The 16,335-nt window shown below is 50.6% G+C and overlaps 1 protein-coding gene across 2 annotated transcripts in view; it reads right to left on the reverse strand.

The window, feature by feature from the left end:
* The window catches only part of CPNE5 (copine 5), a 97,204-nt gene that overhangs the window by 63,767 nt on the left and 17,102 nt on the right, over window positions 1-16,335 (reverse strand). For both annotated transcript variants that reach the window (XM_047796187.1, XM_047796186.1), the window contains exon 3: window positions 14,781-14,827. In XM_047796187.1, coding sequence (XP_047652143.1) covers window positions 14,781-14,827 — 47 coding nt within the window. The remainder of the gene's footprint in view (window positions 1-14,780; window positions 14,828-16,335) is intronic.

Here is a 16,335-nt window from a genome sequence, read left to right on the forward strand (position 1 = left end):
GGGCAACACAGGATCTGAGCTCCATGTATGACCTACGCTGCAGCAGTGCTGGATCCTTAACCCACTGAGAGAAGATAGGGATCGAACCCACATGGAGACTCTGTTGGGTCCTTAACCTGCTAAGGCACAACAGGAACTCTGACCTTTCTAATTCTTAATACCTCCTATCTTCAGATGAAAATATCTTTTCTCCTAATAGCCTTCTAGAATCCAGACTATTCCAGGTAAACACCCAGGTTTGAGGGAATCCTCTCTTAAGGAAGGGCCCTACCTCCTCCTCAATGCACTGCCTTCCTCTCTCAAACACATTTAAAAATCCCTCTGGCAGGATTTTACAGAAACCCCAGCCCAGAAGGAGCAAGTCTTCCTTTGTTCAGCCTCCCTCCTCCCTCCACTCCCGGCAGAGACTCCAAGGAAAACACCCATTGGGAAGACGACAGTGCTGCTTTTAAAATGGCTCTTGAAGCTTCAATAGAGGGGAATTCCCTCGAGATTGATCTTTGACGTAGAAGAAGATGGAGTCCCCTGGAAACAGGACAGGCAGGACGACGCCAAGGGTATCCAGTATCTCTCCTCGTGCAGGAAAGGGGGCCAATGAGGCTGGGTGGGCAGTGATGAATTACCAGGAGCAGAGTAACTAACATATGCACGTCACAAACAACAGCAACATCAACCCAGGGACTTACTAAAGATGTTTTATAGCCTTCATTACTTGGGCTAATAACAAAGGAAAAAAATGTGAAATCTTGAATTTAAAAAAATCCCAAAAGCCACTGGTCTCTGTCAGGCCCTCCTTTTTTTTTTTTTTGTCGTCATTTTAGGGCCATACTCTCAGCATTTGGAGGTTCCCAGGGTAGGGGTCCAATTGGAACTGCAGCTGCCTATCTACGCCACAGCCACAGAAACTTGGGGTCCAAGCCGTGTCTGCAACCTACACCACAGCTCATAGCAAAACCAGATCCTCAACCCACTGAGCAAGGCCAGGGATTGAACATGTGTCTTCATGGATACCAGTTGGGTTTGTTGCTCCTGAGCAACAGTGGGAACTCCAACATCCCTCCTAATGATGGTCAGAATACAGCTTAACTAATGTTTAAAAACAATCCATTTGGCTGGATTCCATTTGAAATAGAAGGGACTTGGAGAGATGAGGTATCAGCAGTGAGAAGCACACAATCTGACTGCTGCCGGGGGGGGGGGGTTAACCTCTCACCATCCATAATCTGGAGCCAAGTCAGCCCAGAACACCCTTCTAGCTCCCTTTGTCCATACTTGGTTTCTGAGGATGGGAGGGGGCTTCATGTTGCTCACAGTCTGAGGCACAGATCACCAAGCATCGGTGGGCACAGGCATTCTCCGAGTAACAAAGCTGCAGAGGGAGTTCTCTGGTGGCTCAGCGGGTTAAGGGTCCGGCATTGTCATTGCTGTAGCTCAGATCCCTGCTGTGGTGCAGGTTTGATCCCTGGCCTGGGGAACTTCTGTATGCTTTGGGTGAGGCCAAGAACAAAAACAACAAAGCTGCAGGGAAGCCCCAGATCTGCTTCGTTTGACCAAATGATTCTGATGCAGAAGAGACCTCCAGAGAATTGTTGGGCGCATGGCAAGTGTGGCCTGGGGAGGATGTGGTGTGAACATGGGGAACGGGATGAGCAATCAGGGAGGTGAGGGGGCTATGAGCCCAGGGGCCAGGGCAGCCTCCCGGGGGGAGAAAGAGAAAGTACAAATGGGAAATAGGCCTGGAAATTAGAGTATTCTCCCTCTGAAAAGCTTACTTCTCATCCCTGGCAACAAAACCCAGTGAAAAACTCCTGAAATGTCACAAAACACGCTCCCAAGGGTTCCTATAACCCCTATGACTAAGCCCCAAGAATATCAATTAAGCAGCACTAATTACATATCGTCAGTTCCAGTGAGACCCTCTGAGGGAAGGCAGACTTGAAACTTCTTTGAAGACTAAATTAAATGGCTCTCGGGGGCTGTGCTACAAACAGAAGTCAAGATTTCTGGGGGCCAGTGGACAGCTGTCCAGCCCAACCGCCCTGGGACCAGGGACTGAGAGCCTGGATCAGGAGGTAAGGTCTTCTTTCCTCACATCAAGTACATGGCTGGGCGGGGGCAAAGCTGAGACATGGGCCTCTGGACCTGTGGGGGACACCGGGCTGGCAATGAAGCCCAGATGGATTTGGAGGCTTGTTCGCTGTGCTGGAATATCCTGCTGCTGCCCCGCTCCCACCCCTGCTCTACACGCCAGGAGATTGTTTCCACCACCAAGTTCCCTTGCCCTGTGGGCCGGCAGAAGGCCCTGGCAGATGGTGGCTGGGAGATGGGAGGAGAGACTCGGAACCAGACTCAGCACCACGGATCTGGGAGGGGCTGCCCCCTCCCCCGGGGCTGGCCACCTCCCCACCACCCCACCCCAGGACCACAATCACCTCTCGCTCACACCATCTCCTCCCAGGGCCCCGTCAAGCCTGGGTGGGAAGAGCTCCCTGTCATTGCCAGGCCCTGGGTGCTGCCCTGGCCCCTGTGGGCGTCCTCAACCTCACCCCTACCTTTGAAAGCAATCTATTAACTCTCTCTTCAGTGACGCCAACTGAGTAGAACTCTCTTTCCTGCTGGGACTCTACTGATATACTGTCTCTCTCTCTTTCACACACTCATACAATGGCCAACTCAACTGAACATAAACCAGAACAGTCCCTGCTCTGACCCTATTCTTCTCAGACACTGCATAACATTCATGTCACCAGCAAAGTGCGGGGCTCCTGCCCAGGCAGCCTCGATACCCAAGGTCTGTGACAGTCCTCTGGGACACAGGGTCTCAGTCCAGCTGTCCCACCCAAGGGCCTCAGTGGAGACTCTCAGCAACCAGGACTCCCACCACAGCCTCTGCTTCGTAGCAAGTGGCCGTGCCAGCCCCGTCCACATGGGTGCCAGAGGGAGAGCCCAGGAGGGAAGGGCAACTGCTGGATTAGAACCAGCTCTCAATGGGCTGTGACACCCTACAACTGAATGCACATGTCTGTACAGGCCCTCCTTTTCTGGGGAGAGAAGCCATGGTTTTTATCAAATTCTCAAAGGGAAGCACGCCTTCAGAAAGCTTTAAGAACTGCTGACTCTAGCTTCGAAGGCAGATCTTAGGGTTTCCCACATAAAGCAGTAAAGTGAAGGAGTTAATAGAGCAGTCTGAAGCCAGGCTTCCAGGGTTCAGTTCCTGGCTCTGCTATTCACTGGCTGTGTGACCTTAGCCAAATCCCTTCACCTCTCTGTGCCTGAATTTCCTCTTTTGTTAAATGGAAATGACCATTTATTCACGCATTATGGGATAGTTGGAGGCTTAAATGATTTAGTGTCTGTAATATACTAAGAAGAGAGCTTGGGGAGTTCCCTGGTGGCCTAGTGGTTAAGGATCACTGCTGTGGTGCAGGTTCAAACCCTGGCCTGGGGACTTTGGTATGCTTCAGGCATGGCCAATAAAAAACAAAAAGAGAGCCTAGAACATAAAACATGCTCTGTAAATTCGTGATTTCACACTCTGGTTCTTTATAAACCCCAAACCCAGCCTCCCAGGAAGTATCTCCCCAGCCTCTGAACTCAGCCTCATCTCTGAGATGCTCCTGACCCTAACAGCTAACATTTTGTACACACCTCCCATGCCTGACAAGGTTTGTCTGGCTAAAGTGTCCTCTGCGCCTAAGTCCTCTGTGCGTGGTTTCTCTCATCTTCCACACAAAGGGTAAGGCCGAGGGGGGATGCAGGGCTGGCCCTTTGCCCTTACAAACCAGTTGCTCCACTAAGATCCCAGCTCTGCCCTCCCCATGGGCTCCCCTCAACACCCAGCAATGCCCCAGGCCTCAGGAAGAAGGAAGGCAGCAGAAGGTGTAAAGCTTGCTTTGCAACCCCAGCCTGGGGCATTTCCTCTGGCCGCTGGCAGGAAAGGCAAGGAGGCTGCTGGTGAGAGTGGGGAGGAGAGTCCCTATGGCCCATTCCCCCCAGGCTCAGACACTGGAGATGCAGAACAGAGGTGGCCTGAGAAGAGGCTCTCTCTGTTGCTTCTAGATTTCTAAATAACTAACTCAGGCAGAGTGCCTTTCTAAAATCTGGGCCCCTCCTTCTTCACAACCCACTGGCTGGGGGCAATGACAAGGAGCAGCTCAAGGACCTCTCCCAACATCTTGGTCAAATCCCTGCAGATGCCCAAGGCTGGGGTGGGGAAGTGGGGGCTGGAGCCAGGGAGGTGTGGTGGGGGGTAGCTGGGCCAGGGCCCCAGGAGCTAGTTACCTATTATCTACAGGAGACAACCTGGGTCACCCTCCAAGGGGGCACTCCCCATCCCTGAAACAGCGTCATGCCTCCTCCAGGGCAAGGCTAGAAGGAAACACACAGGAAAGGCTGCCTGGAGCATCTGTTGCACAGTTGTTCTTCAATCCTGATAACAACTGTCACCTGGCCCCATTGGGTGCCAGGTACTGGATGTTTTCCACATATTAACTCATTTAATGTTCATAATAACCTCATGAAGCCGTGCTATTATCATTTTCACGTTACAGATAAGTAGACTAGAATAAGGCTCAGAGAGATTGAGTGAGCTACGCAAGGTCACACAGTGGTCACAGTGGGGTAGGAACAGGTTTCAAACTCAGGCAGTCTGCCTCCAACTCAATTAGGAGTTGATCTGGTCACTAACCAATACGAGGTTAATACTGTGACTGGGGCTGGGACTAAGGCCTACCCGGTCTTTATCTCAGCCTGACCTCTGAACTTCTCCAGGGCCTACTGTCCCTTCCACCTGGTTAACTTCCTGTGGGGCTGGGGTCCTACAGGTCAGGTGGCACAATTTCTGCCCAGTTCCCACCCCACCTCCAGCCCTGGTACGTGTACACACACACACACACACACACACACACCCAGAAACACACACACACACACACACACACACACACCCAGAAGCCTGGTCCTTCCTGTGATTTCTGTAAATACTCACCAATTAACAAATTGAACTAGGGAGTTCCCATTGTGGCTCAGTAGTAATGAACCCGACTAGCATCCTGACCTCACAAAGTGGGGTTGCCGTGAGCTGCGGTGTAGGTCACAGACACAGCTCAGATCTGGCGTTGCTGTGGCCATGGCATAGGCTGGCAGCTGCAGCTCCAACTCAACCCCAAGCCTGGTAACCTCGATATGTTGCAGGGGAGGCCCTAAAAAGCAAAATAAATAAATAAATAAATACAAAACTCAAGTTGACTTAAAACTGAAGATTTTTGGGCCAGAAGGAAGCAAATCATCTCAACCAATGAGAAAAGAGAGGCAGGGGCAGTGAGGAGGGGCTGCTCTGACAGCAGTCACACAGGTGATTAGGAAAAGGACCCAGGTCAGGTAGGGCTTAGCTCTGAGCGGTGCCCTCTTCTCCCAGAAGTCTGTCTCGGGTTCCTCCCTCCTGTCAGATAATCCTCTTCCTTCTGCTCTGTATTGTAACTTCTCATCCTCCAAACGCTTCCACATACCTGTGCTTGATCCATCCCCCACTGACCCCGCAGAGAGCAGAGATGATTTTCTTATCATCCCCACTTTACAGATGAATGAACAGAGCCCCTGGAGGTCGGAAGGGAGGGCCAGGGCTCCCAGGAGTGACAGAGGAGGCCTGGTGTCCTGTGGTTGTTCACCACCAACCCCTGCCTCAGAATGAGTGGGTGGCTCTACAAGCCTGAACAATTTTAACAGGCCCGATTTAAGCAGCTCTTGCCTTTTTACAAATTACAGCTGCATGAAGCTAAGGAGAGCTTCCCCCCAGCTGCAAAGCCCCCAGGGGCTGCGCTGACCAGGATAGAGCGAGGCCAGAGCTGGCAGACTGCTCCCTACCGTGAAGCTGCCCCCCTCTTCCCCAGCTGGAGGTCCCCTATAATTTTCATATATTATTGATGGCTCCCTAATTGGGGATTCTAAAAGCCTTGCCGCAGAGCCCAGTCCCTGGCCCCTCATGAATCATGTTCACTGGGATTAAAATTAAAAGCCAGAAAGCTATCTGACTCAAATAGAAACAGGAAAAGGGAATGTGCCCTTGGCTCTGGGCATAGGGGCCTGGGTGGGCACCCAGGGCTGGGAGAATGGCCACAGGTCTGGGCATCAGGAAGGAGGAGCTGGTTCCGTGCCAGGTCCACCATGACCTTGGGTCTGGAAGTTTCTCTCAGGTTCTCTCCTGGGAGGGGTTCAGGATTCTGTGGCCACCTTGTAGAGTGAGGAAAACCAAGCCCAGAGAAAGCAAGGGGCTTATCCAAAGTCACCCAGAGTGAAGTCACCTGTGGCTTCTGTGGCCTGGTGGCCTCCCAGACTGCTTCCCGTTTTGCGAAGGCCTCTCAGTGAGGAAGGGCAGTGTGGAGATGGGGGACCTGGGGCTCCAGGGGCCTTTCCAGTGCTTAGCTTCCTATTCTGGCCCCAAATACCAGCAGCAGCCTGTGAATTTTTTACTAAGCTTGTAATAAAAGACTTCCTGCCAAAAAGCTTAGTTCCTAATTAGCCGTTGTTCCAGATAATCTGTTAAACTGTCCCAGCTCCTGGGGAAATGGCCCTTTTACCAATAAGCCTAGCTGCCAAGCTACTAGCAAAACACCCTCCACTGGCTGTTCCCCCGGTCCTGCCTGGGCGGCTGAACTTCAGTCTGGCTGCTGCACTTGGAGGGAGCCGGGGAGCCAGAGAAAGGCTGCAGTAAGGGCACCTGTCCCCCCCGCACGCCCCAAAATGTCTATGGCTCTTATCAAATGACATCAGGATGTCTGAAATGATACCATCCATGGCTCCTTCCTTACAGATCATCAGTAAAACGATACCATCCGTGGTTTCTCACTTCAGTCTTCTTATCAGAAGAGCCATTATGGAGCATTTTCTATGTGCCAGGCACTTTACATGAATTAACTCTGCTAATCCTCACAGCAGGCTTGTGAGCCTAAGCACTTGCCTGAGAGCCTCAGCTGGGAAGGTCGTGGCCTGGATTTGGACCCAGTTACCTTGACTTCAGGCAGAGCCCACGCTCTCAGCAGTTCAGCCTCAGCTCTCAAGTAAGCCTGAATGCTAACGCCAAATAGATTTATCAGCTACCAAGGGACCTGGCCTAGAACCTCAGGGCTTACTAGAAAAGCAAACTCCTTTCTTTCAACGAAATCTTAGGCTCCAGTCTAAGGTATCACGCAGAACTAACAAACACCTCTGGTTGAAGGGGAGGCAGAAGCCACACACAGATATTCAGTTGGCCCCTGGAGCTTTAGAAAAGCCCATTTCAAAAGTCAGCAGCAGTCTAGGCTGAAGACCATATCACATCTCAGCTCTGCCGCTTTCCAGCAGTCACTGGGTGAAGCAAGGACCCCTCTGTGCCACTGCTTCTTCATCTGGCATGTGGGGAGGGCCAGAGAGGAGAAAGGGGTGCTGCTGCCTGACTGTTACTCATGACACCCTTAGGAGCCAGATCCAGAAATATGCGATGGGTTATAACAAAGTTATGTAGATACTAGAGGCTGAACAGTACTCCCCAAAGGTCAGCTAGATAACAGATCAGTCTGGGAGAAGGTCTCTGGTGGAGGACCACAGCACTCCTTCTCATCCAACCCTTATGACTCACATGGACAGCTGCAGCTGACCCAGGACCAGGAGGCAGCACCAAGATGCTGAATGCACGGCCATAATTCAAGATGATCGTCACAGACCATAACAACAGACTGAATCCACCAAATGACACATAACAGAAAAACGTAAAAATCTCACATCCAGGAGTTCCTGTCATGGCTCAGTGGTTAACGAAGCTGACTAGCATCCATGAGCACGCAGCTTCAATCTCTGGCCTTGCTCAGTGGGTTTAAGGATCCAGTGTTGCCGTGAGCTGTGGTGTAGGTTGCAGACATGGCTTGGATCCCGCGTTGCTGTGGCTCTGGTGTAGGCCGGTGGCTACAGCTCCGATTCGATTCCTAGCCTGGGAACCTCCATATGCCGTGGGTGCGGCCCTAAAAATCTCACATCTAGATTCAAAAACTCTATTGCCAAATCTGGGCTGGAGGAATTCTGTTTGGATAGCAGCTGTGTGAGAAAGACAGAGGAGTCCCCATACTCAATATGAAGTAAGTTGAAGACCCCTGCCAAAAAGGCTTGTGAATTCTAAATCAATAGATACATAAGCCTTGGAAACAGACAAACATAATGCACATACAGAGTTCCCGCTGTGGCTCAGCAGATTAAGAAGCCAACATAGTATCCATGAGGATTCGGGTTTGATCCCTGGCCTCGCTCAGTGGGTTAACGATCCAGTGTTGCCACAAGCTGCCGAGTAGGTCACAGATGTGGCTCGGATCTGGAGTTGCTGTGGCTGTGGTATAGACCAGCAGCTGCAACTCCAATTCAGTCCTTAGCCTGGGAACTTCCATATGCTGCAGGTGCAGCCCTAAAATAAAAAAAAAAAAAGAATCCACAGACAGAGGAGTGTGATCATCCAGCCCAAGCCCCTCTGAGGAGGGATCCAGCCTGTGCCACTCCAGGCTCGAGAAGGGGACAGCACAGGATACACACTTTGGGAAGAACATTGACAAAGGGATGTGTGTTCCAGGGAGTGTACCCAGATTGGCAAAGGGACAGGAGACGATTTCATAAAGAGGATTTCCTGGTAGAAATGGCCACATTCCAAATCTGCCCCAAGCGGACTACCAGGGCTGGGTGAGCTGTCCTCAAACACTGAAAGAGCATGCAGAAGAGAAACTTATTTTGCACATCTAAGGAGGGCAGAATTAGGAACGAATAGAATTTTGCCCTTTATATAAAACTCTATTATAGAGTTTTGATGTCATGTTCTAGAAATTACTTTATGCTTCAGTTTCCTCCTTTGTTAAATGGAGCAAATAATAACAACACTAACACTAACAATAATAATAATGCTACCTCCTTCATAGGGTTGTTGCGAGGATTAAACGAGTGTAAATGCTCAGAACAGTGCCAGGTACATCCCTGGTGGGTAAGTGTTTGCTAGTAGCATTACTATTGCTGTTCGTGTTCTCTCCCTGACTTGAAGGTGAGCTCTGGTCCCCCTTTGTGTCCCCAGCATTCACCTGCTAGAGCATAGTAGATTGTAGGTCAATGTTATGTGGAGGCTCATGTTAAGATGCTCTGAGGAAGATCATTCCAAATAGTCAGATATGAACTGTCATTCCCAGCTGGTGTCAATTTTGTTCAAGGGGCTGAGGTTGCTCAAAAATAGACTGAGCGCTCAGGTAGGGACGTATGGGCCTAGTGGCTAGGGCCACATGCCCTGCAGGTGGTGTGGGTCCATCCGAGGGACACTCTGAGACTCTGTGATACCTGTCTCCTCCTTTCCAAGGACAGCCAGGTGGCTGGACAGCCACCTGGTGAAGGGGGGAGGCGATCACCCACCCTACACTTTCCAAACAGTGAACCAAGCCCAGCTCCCTCTTCCTAGTGAAAGAGTTTCTGGGACTCCTCCGATCAGGCCAGCCTGCCTTTCCCAGGACGTGCAGAAAGCCCTGGCAACACTTGATGCAAATAGTTCTCGATATCCTGAGCTAAAATTACATCTTGAGTCAATTTTCATAAAATGCGGTGACAGATTTAGGTGCTGGGAAGATAGAGCTTTCTCGGAAGGCATTAAAATGACCCAAGCAGTTGAAATCAGCTAAAACCTGGCAGCCAGGGGCCACGGGAGCAGATTTCGTCCTTCTGTGGCTTTGTGCGAACCTGGAGTCTGGATCCTGCCTGAGGAAACTGCCGTGCCTGCACCTGACTCCCTCCGGCTGTCGGGTGAGTATCCCTCGGCCAGGGTTCCACTAACAGAGAGAGGCTTTGCAATGAACTAGCAGGTGGAGCCATGAGAACAGGTTCCTGTTTTTACCCAGAAGAGCAGTCTTCCATCCCAAGGGCCATTTCGTAAAGATAGATCCAGATTATTCTTTATTTCTTTTTTTTTTTCTTTTAAGGGCCGCACCTGTGGCATTTGGTTTCCAGGCTAGGGGTCAAATCGGAGTTGCAGCCACCAGCCTACGCCATAGCCACAGCAATGCAGGATCCGAGCCGCATCTGTGACTTGCACCAAAGGTTATGGCAACGATGGATCCTTAACCCACTGAGTGAGGCCAGGGATCCAATCTGCATCCTTAAGATTACTAGTTGGATTCTTAACCTGCTGAGCTACAACAGGAACTCCCAGATTATTCTTCAAACTCTCCATTCCTGATACTCAGCTCTGTGAGTTACACAGAGAACCAGGCAAAGAAGTAGGGCCTTGATGTGTCTGAGGACATCTTCCCTGCGCCCCTAGGGTAGCCCATGTGACGGAGCTCTGCGCTTGTCCCCCCGAAGGGCTGGGCTTGGTGCTGAGGGTCTCATGTAAATGGGGTCAGTCTCCTCTCTGACATTCTAACCCTATGTCCCCAGAAGTCCTCGGCCTGACAGTGAAGAGCTCCCTTCAGTGAGTTCCTTGGTGGCCTAGCAGTTGAGGACCTGGCATTGCCACTGCTGTGGCTGGGGTTCGATCCCTGGCCCAGAATGGAAAAAAAAAAAAAAACCCAAAACCCAAAACCAATTTCCTTCAGCTGCCTCTTCCTGTACCTCACCAGCCTCGCTCATCTACCTGCTGTCTGTTCTGGAGGGGCTCCGTTTGCACCTCTGGATCCACTCCTGCCCTCCCCCACCCTCCCTCCCATCCTCCTGACTCCCCCAGCTCCGAGCCTGGGAGGCCAGCCTATGTGGACTGGATCAATAGCCCCGCCCCAAGTTTTCCATGGGGTTCCACCAAGTCTTTCAGGGGGCCCCACCAATGGGAGGTGAAGGTCGGAGAGCAGACGGTGGGGAGAGAGTGAAGTCGCCTGGGACTTGTCTGTCCAGGCGCTCTGAGGGCCCCTGCAGAGACACTCCCTTGGGACTGACTTTAGGAACCACCCCTCCTCTTACCTCCTCAGGCTCAGTGTGGTCCCACTGTCACCCCCATCCTGTGATTCACCACCATTGGTTTCCCTGAACCCTTTATAAATAGCCCTTTATTAGATCTCCCGACTATCCAGGACCTGGCCTGGCCTGCCTACTCCCCCCAAGCCCAGGCCTCTGCTCTCACCACTATTTTTGAAGCCAGGCCCTTGTGTCTCGTCCCCTAACTTCACTGAAACCCAGCTCCCCTCAGCTCCTCCAAGCAGACACTCCCACGGCGCTGGGGTCTAGCAGTCAGATTCCAACACCCGAGGCCAGTCCTGCTCCCCTTGTAGAACCAGGGTCCCCAAAGTTCCTTCCAACCCACATAGTTTTCTGCTCCACACCACACAGCCCTTAGCCAGATGGCTAGTGCGGAGGTTCAAATTCCATTTAAAAATCTGCATGACATTCTGGCTCTACTTTTCTCTCCTCTGAACTCCCATTCTGTTCTCATCAGTGCCTCTTGTCACATCCTCTGTCGGCGTGATTCCTGCATGGGAATCTCCCTGTCCAGGCTGCAGGCTCCCTAGTTCCATCCTGTGCTTTTGGTGCAACTCTTTTCTTTCAGCCTCTCTCCCTCTTTCCCCCAGCACCTCATAAATGCTTCCTGTTGATCAGAAGTTGGTTCGGTCTGATATCAACACAGCCACGCCTACTTTCCCTAGATTATAAATATATATAAAGTCTTCCATCCTTTCACATTTCATCTGTCTGTATCTTTTTTTGGCCATGCCCACGGCATGTGGAAATTCTTGGGCCAGAATTTTTGAACCTTCACTATAGCAGTGACAATGCTGGATCCTTAACTACTAGGCCACCAGAGAACTCCCTGTATCTTTACAATTTACAGTAAGTTTTCTTGTAGATAGTATATACTTGGATGTTGCTTTTTCAATCCTACCTCTATCTTGGGGTGTGTGTGTGTGTGTGTGTGTGTGAGCGCTTTTCAGGGCCATACCCGCGGCATATGGAGGTTCCCAGGCTAGGGGTCCAATCAGAGCTGCAGCTGCCAGCCTACACCACAGCAACAGCCACAGCAACACTAGATCTGAGCTGTGTCTGCCTCAGCTCATGGCAATGCCAGATCCTTAACCCTCTAAGCGAGGCCAGGGATTGAACCAGCAACCTCGTGGTTCCTAGTCAGATTCGTTTCTCCTGTGCCACAACAGGAACTCCTAGCTCTATCTTTTAGGTGAGGTATTTAGACCATTTGTTTTTAAAGTGATTACTGAAAAGAATGGGCTTACATCTACTGTTTGATTTTTGTTTGCCCCCTCCAATTCTTTGTTACTTCCCTCCTCTTTTTCTGCTCTTTTTAGGATGGAGATCTTTTATTTTTATTTTTTTCTTTTTCTTTTTAGGGCCATACCTGCAGCCTGTGGAAGTTCTCAGGCTAGGGGGTCAAACTGAAGCTGCAGCTGCCAGCCTACACCACAGCCACACTGGACCCAAGCCACGTCTGAAACCTACACCATAGCTCATGGCAACACTGGATCCTTAACCCACTGAGTGGGGCCAGGGATCAAACATGCATCCTCATAGATACTAGTCAGGTTCTTAACCCACTGAGCCACCAGAAGAACTCCCAGATGGAGAACTTTTATAATTCATTTTATCACCTTTGTTTTCTTATCAGCTGTTGCTTTTTTTTTAAAATTATTTAGTGAAAATAAACAGCAGATTTTTTTTCTGCAAATAAATAAATAAATGCCTACTGTTGCAAATACTGACTGAAATGGGGGAGGGACCAGTAAGGCCTGGGCACTCTGGATGATGCTGTACAGTGATAGTTGCTGGACAGTGACTACGCAGCAGGCACAACACATCCATCACCTTGCTTTCCCCACGTCACAGGCCTGGAAGGCAGATGTTATCCCTGTATTACACATGCGGAAACACAGAGGTTAAGCAACTTGCTCAGAAAGGGCTGGAGCCGGAGTGAAGGCACAGGCGGATCTGACTCCAAGGCCTCTCACCCTTCCTCCGCTCCGCCCTGCGGCGTGCGTGATGACAAGATGAGACGTGGACAACAGGGGACCCTGACCCAAATGGTGACATGTCCTATGACAGAATATAATTAAGCGTTGGCGAAGCAGCACCCTCCTGAAGAGGCCCTTCCTGACTGGATCACCACGACATTAGCGCACTCCTGCTCTTTATGAAGCTCAGCCAAAAGGCCTCAAAAGTAGTGAGTTCACGGAGGCTAAATGGTTCCCCAGCAATCTGGTTTATGCTTTAATTGGCATAGAGTCTTGGGGAGGGTGAAAAAGCCAACGTGAGCGCAGCCCCTGTGGAAATACTTCCCATACATTTTGTGACTAAGATGCATCCACCTGCTTCTGCTGAACCTGAGGGGAGGGAGGAGCAGGGAGCTGGGCAGGTGATGCTCTCTGGTCAGTCCACCAACAAGGAAAGGGAGGTTCATTACTAAAGTCTGAATCACGGAAGCTTTGCTGGCCATTCTCACTCTCATCAAGTCACTCGGGACCCCCACCCTGTGGGCTCTTGGCTTTGATCGCCTTGGCACCACACCTCTTCCCTCCCTTTCCACAGGCTCTGGTGACTGGCTCTGTGTCCCTCTGCTTTTTGGAGCTGCCTCTGTCTCCTTAGCCATGGGGGCTTCCCTCCCTCAGCGGAGACCCCAAGCTGAGTCTGTCCAGAACCCCCAGGCCTTCCTCCCAGGTCCAGGTGGGGCTCCAAGGTTAAATCTCCTCTTGTCCCATTCCTGGGCCTCGTCTTTTTTTTTTTTTTTTTTTTTCCTCTTACGGCTGCACCTGTGGCATATGGAAGTTCCTAGGCTAGGAGTAGAATTGGAGTGGCCTATACCACAGCCACAGTAATGCTGGATCTGAGCTGCATCTGCGACCTGCACCACAGCTCACAGCAACCCCTGACCCCTGATCCACTGAGAGTGGCCAGGGATCGAACCTGTATCCTCATGGATACCATGTCAGGTTCTTAACCCACTGAGTCAAGGTGGGAACTCCAAGACTGTGGTTTCACAAAATGGGAGCTGCTGGAGGGCTTGGAGAAGAAGAGGGACAGAATTTAACTTGGGTCTTGACAGGACCCCTGGCTTCTGGGTGGGGAAGAGACTGAAATATCTATCTAATACTTACCCAGTAAAAGGCTCTGGGATTCTAGACAGTGGGACCTTCAGGGGGCAGAAGGCGCATGGACTCAGCTGGGGACAATGGAACTGAGACAAGGCTGGAAAGTGGGTCGTCCTGCGTTATGACAGAGCTTGGAAGTCAGACTATGAAGTTGAGACTTGATTCAAAGCCAAGGGGAGTCAGTGAAGGTTTCTGAGCAGGGGAATCACCTAACTAAAGCCACGCTCACTCACATTAATCAAAACCCAAGAGGAGTTCCTGCTGTGGTGCAATGGGATCAGTGGCGTCTCTGCAGCCCCAGGAAGGAGGTTCAATTCCCAACTCAGCACAGTGAGTTAAAGGATCCGGTGTTGCCGCAGCTGCAGCATAAGTCACAACTGCGGCTCAGATCTGATCCCTGGCCTGAGAACTCCTTATGCAGCAGGGCGGCCAAAAAATAAAAACCCATGAGAAGACATGGTACAAGATGCTGTACCCAGGTCTCAAGCCGTGATCTTGATGGGCCTGGGCTCCTTGAGAGTAGGAACCTTCCCTCTACCTGCAGTCTCTTCCTGCGTCAGCAGGGACAGGACTCCGCACGCCTTACCATCCTTCATGGGGGCTTAGATGCTGCAGTTGGAAGCACAGAAGGTGGGATGACCTCAGTGTTAGAGGAACAGACGGACAGACAAGCAGGGATGGGCTGGTGTTTCCAGGTGGGAAAGGGGCTGTACCTACCTCCCGCCACTGCTTGTTCTCCATTCCTTGAGTATACATGACACATACTGTGAGGAGAGAAGAGAAGAAAGGGTTAACACCCCAGGCCAAGAGGAAAGTGTGGGCCCCAGATGGGGAGAGCACCGAGGGACATGCTGGCCTGGGCAGCAGTGTTGGGTCTGGGGGTAGGGGTGGGAGTTGCTTGGAGAAGGGGGCCTAGAACACAGGTGTGTCTGGGGTGGGGGGGCACCCTTTGGGAGGAGGGTGGTGGCCATTCTCATCTAGACCAGAGCAAGTGCGAAGTGTGAGCGGGCAGACAGGTGAGCATGATGGGGGACCGTGTGGCAAGGGTGTGCCAGGAGAGAGCATCTGAAACCTGTTCTGAAACCTGCCTGTCCCTTTAGAGCCCCAGGAGGCTTACTGTTGTCATCAGCCTCCCTTTACTGATGGGGAAACTTAGGCTCAGAGGAGGCCAATGTCCTTCCTGTCTGAGGTCTTTCACTTGAGCAGTGCTGCTTAGGGCTAGAACCCTGGGATCCCAAACCAGCGCCCCTCCCCCTAGACCACAGCTAATTGGGGCCCTTAAATGCACTGGTTTCCAAGGGACTGAAACCTGGCCCCAGACACTCTGACCCCTCCCTACCCACTTGGGTATACTGAGGCCTCACAAGTACGGGTGCTGGGAAGGGTCAGACCCCCTACTTCTCTCTCTCCAGACAGTATTGGTGAAACATTAGACAGCCTTGTCATACTGGGAACGGTGCCAGTACATAGTGAGTGCTCAGTATGGGCTAGTGTTGGCCGCTGCAGAAGTCATAATGCCCTTGCTAGCAAAGGAAACCATAAACAAAATGAAAAGACAACCTACAGACTAAGAGAAAATATTCGCAAATGATGCAATCGACAAGGGCTTAATTTCCAAAATATACAAACAGCTCATATAGCTCAATAACAAAAAAAAAAAAAACAAAAAACCAACAGCCCAATCAAAAAATGAGCAGAAAACCTAAATAGCCTTTCTCCAGAGAAGACATATACATGGCCAATAGGCACATGAGAAGATGCTCAACATCATTAATTATTAGAGAAATGCAAATCAAAACTACAATGAGGTATCGCCTCACTCTGCCAAAACGGCCACCATCAAAAAGTCAACAAATAATAAGTGCTGGAGAGGGTGCGGAGAAAAAGGAACTCTTCTACACTGTTAGTAAAAATGTAAATCGGTGCCGCCACTATGAAGAACAGCACGGAAGTTCCTTAATAAATGAAAAATAGAGTTACCATATGATCCTACAATCCCACTCCCGGGCATATATCCAGAGAAAATGCACCCAATGCTCATAGCAGCACTACTTACAGTAGCCAAGACATGGAAGCAAGCTAAATGTCCCTCAACAGATGAATGGATAAAGATTTGGTGTGTTTATACAATGGAGTATTACTCAGCCATAAAAAAGAATGAAATAGTGCCATTTGCAGCAACAGTTTAGACCTATAGATTATCACACTAAGTGAAGTTCAGATAGGGAAATATATGATATCATTTATATGTAGAATCTTAAAAAATGATGCA

The sequence above is a fragment of the Phacochoerus africanus genome, chromosome 9 (genome assembly GCF_016906955.1).
Source record: "Phacochoerus africanus isolate WHEZ1 chromosome 9, ROS_Pafr_v1, whole genome shotgun sequence".
NCBI classification, from domain to species: Eukaryota; Metazoa; Chordata; class Mammalia; order Artiodactyla; family Suidae; genus Phacochoerus; species Phacochoerus africanus.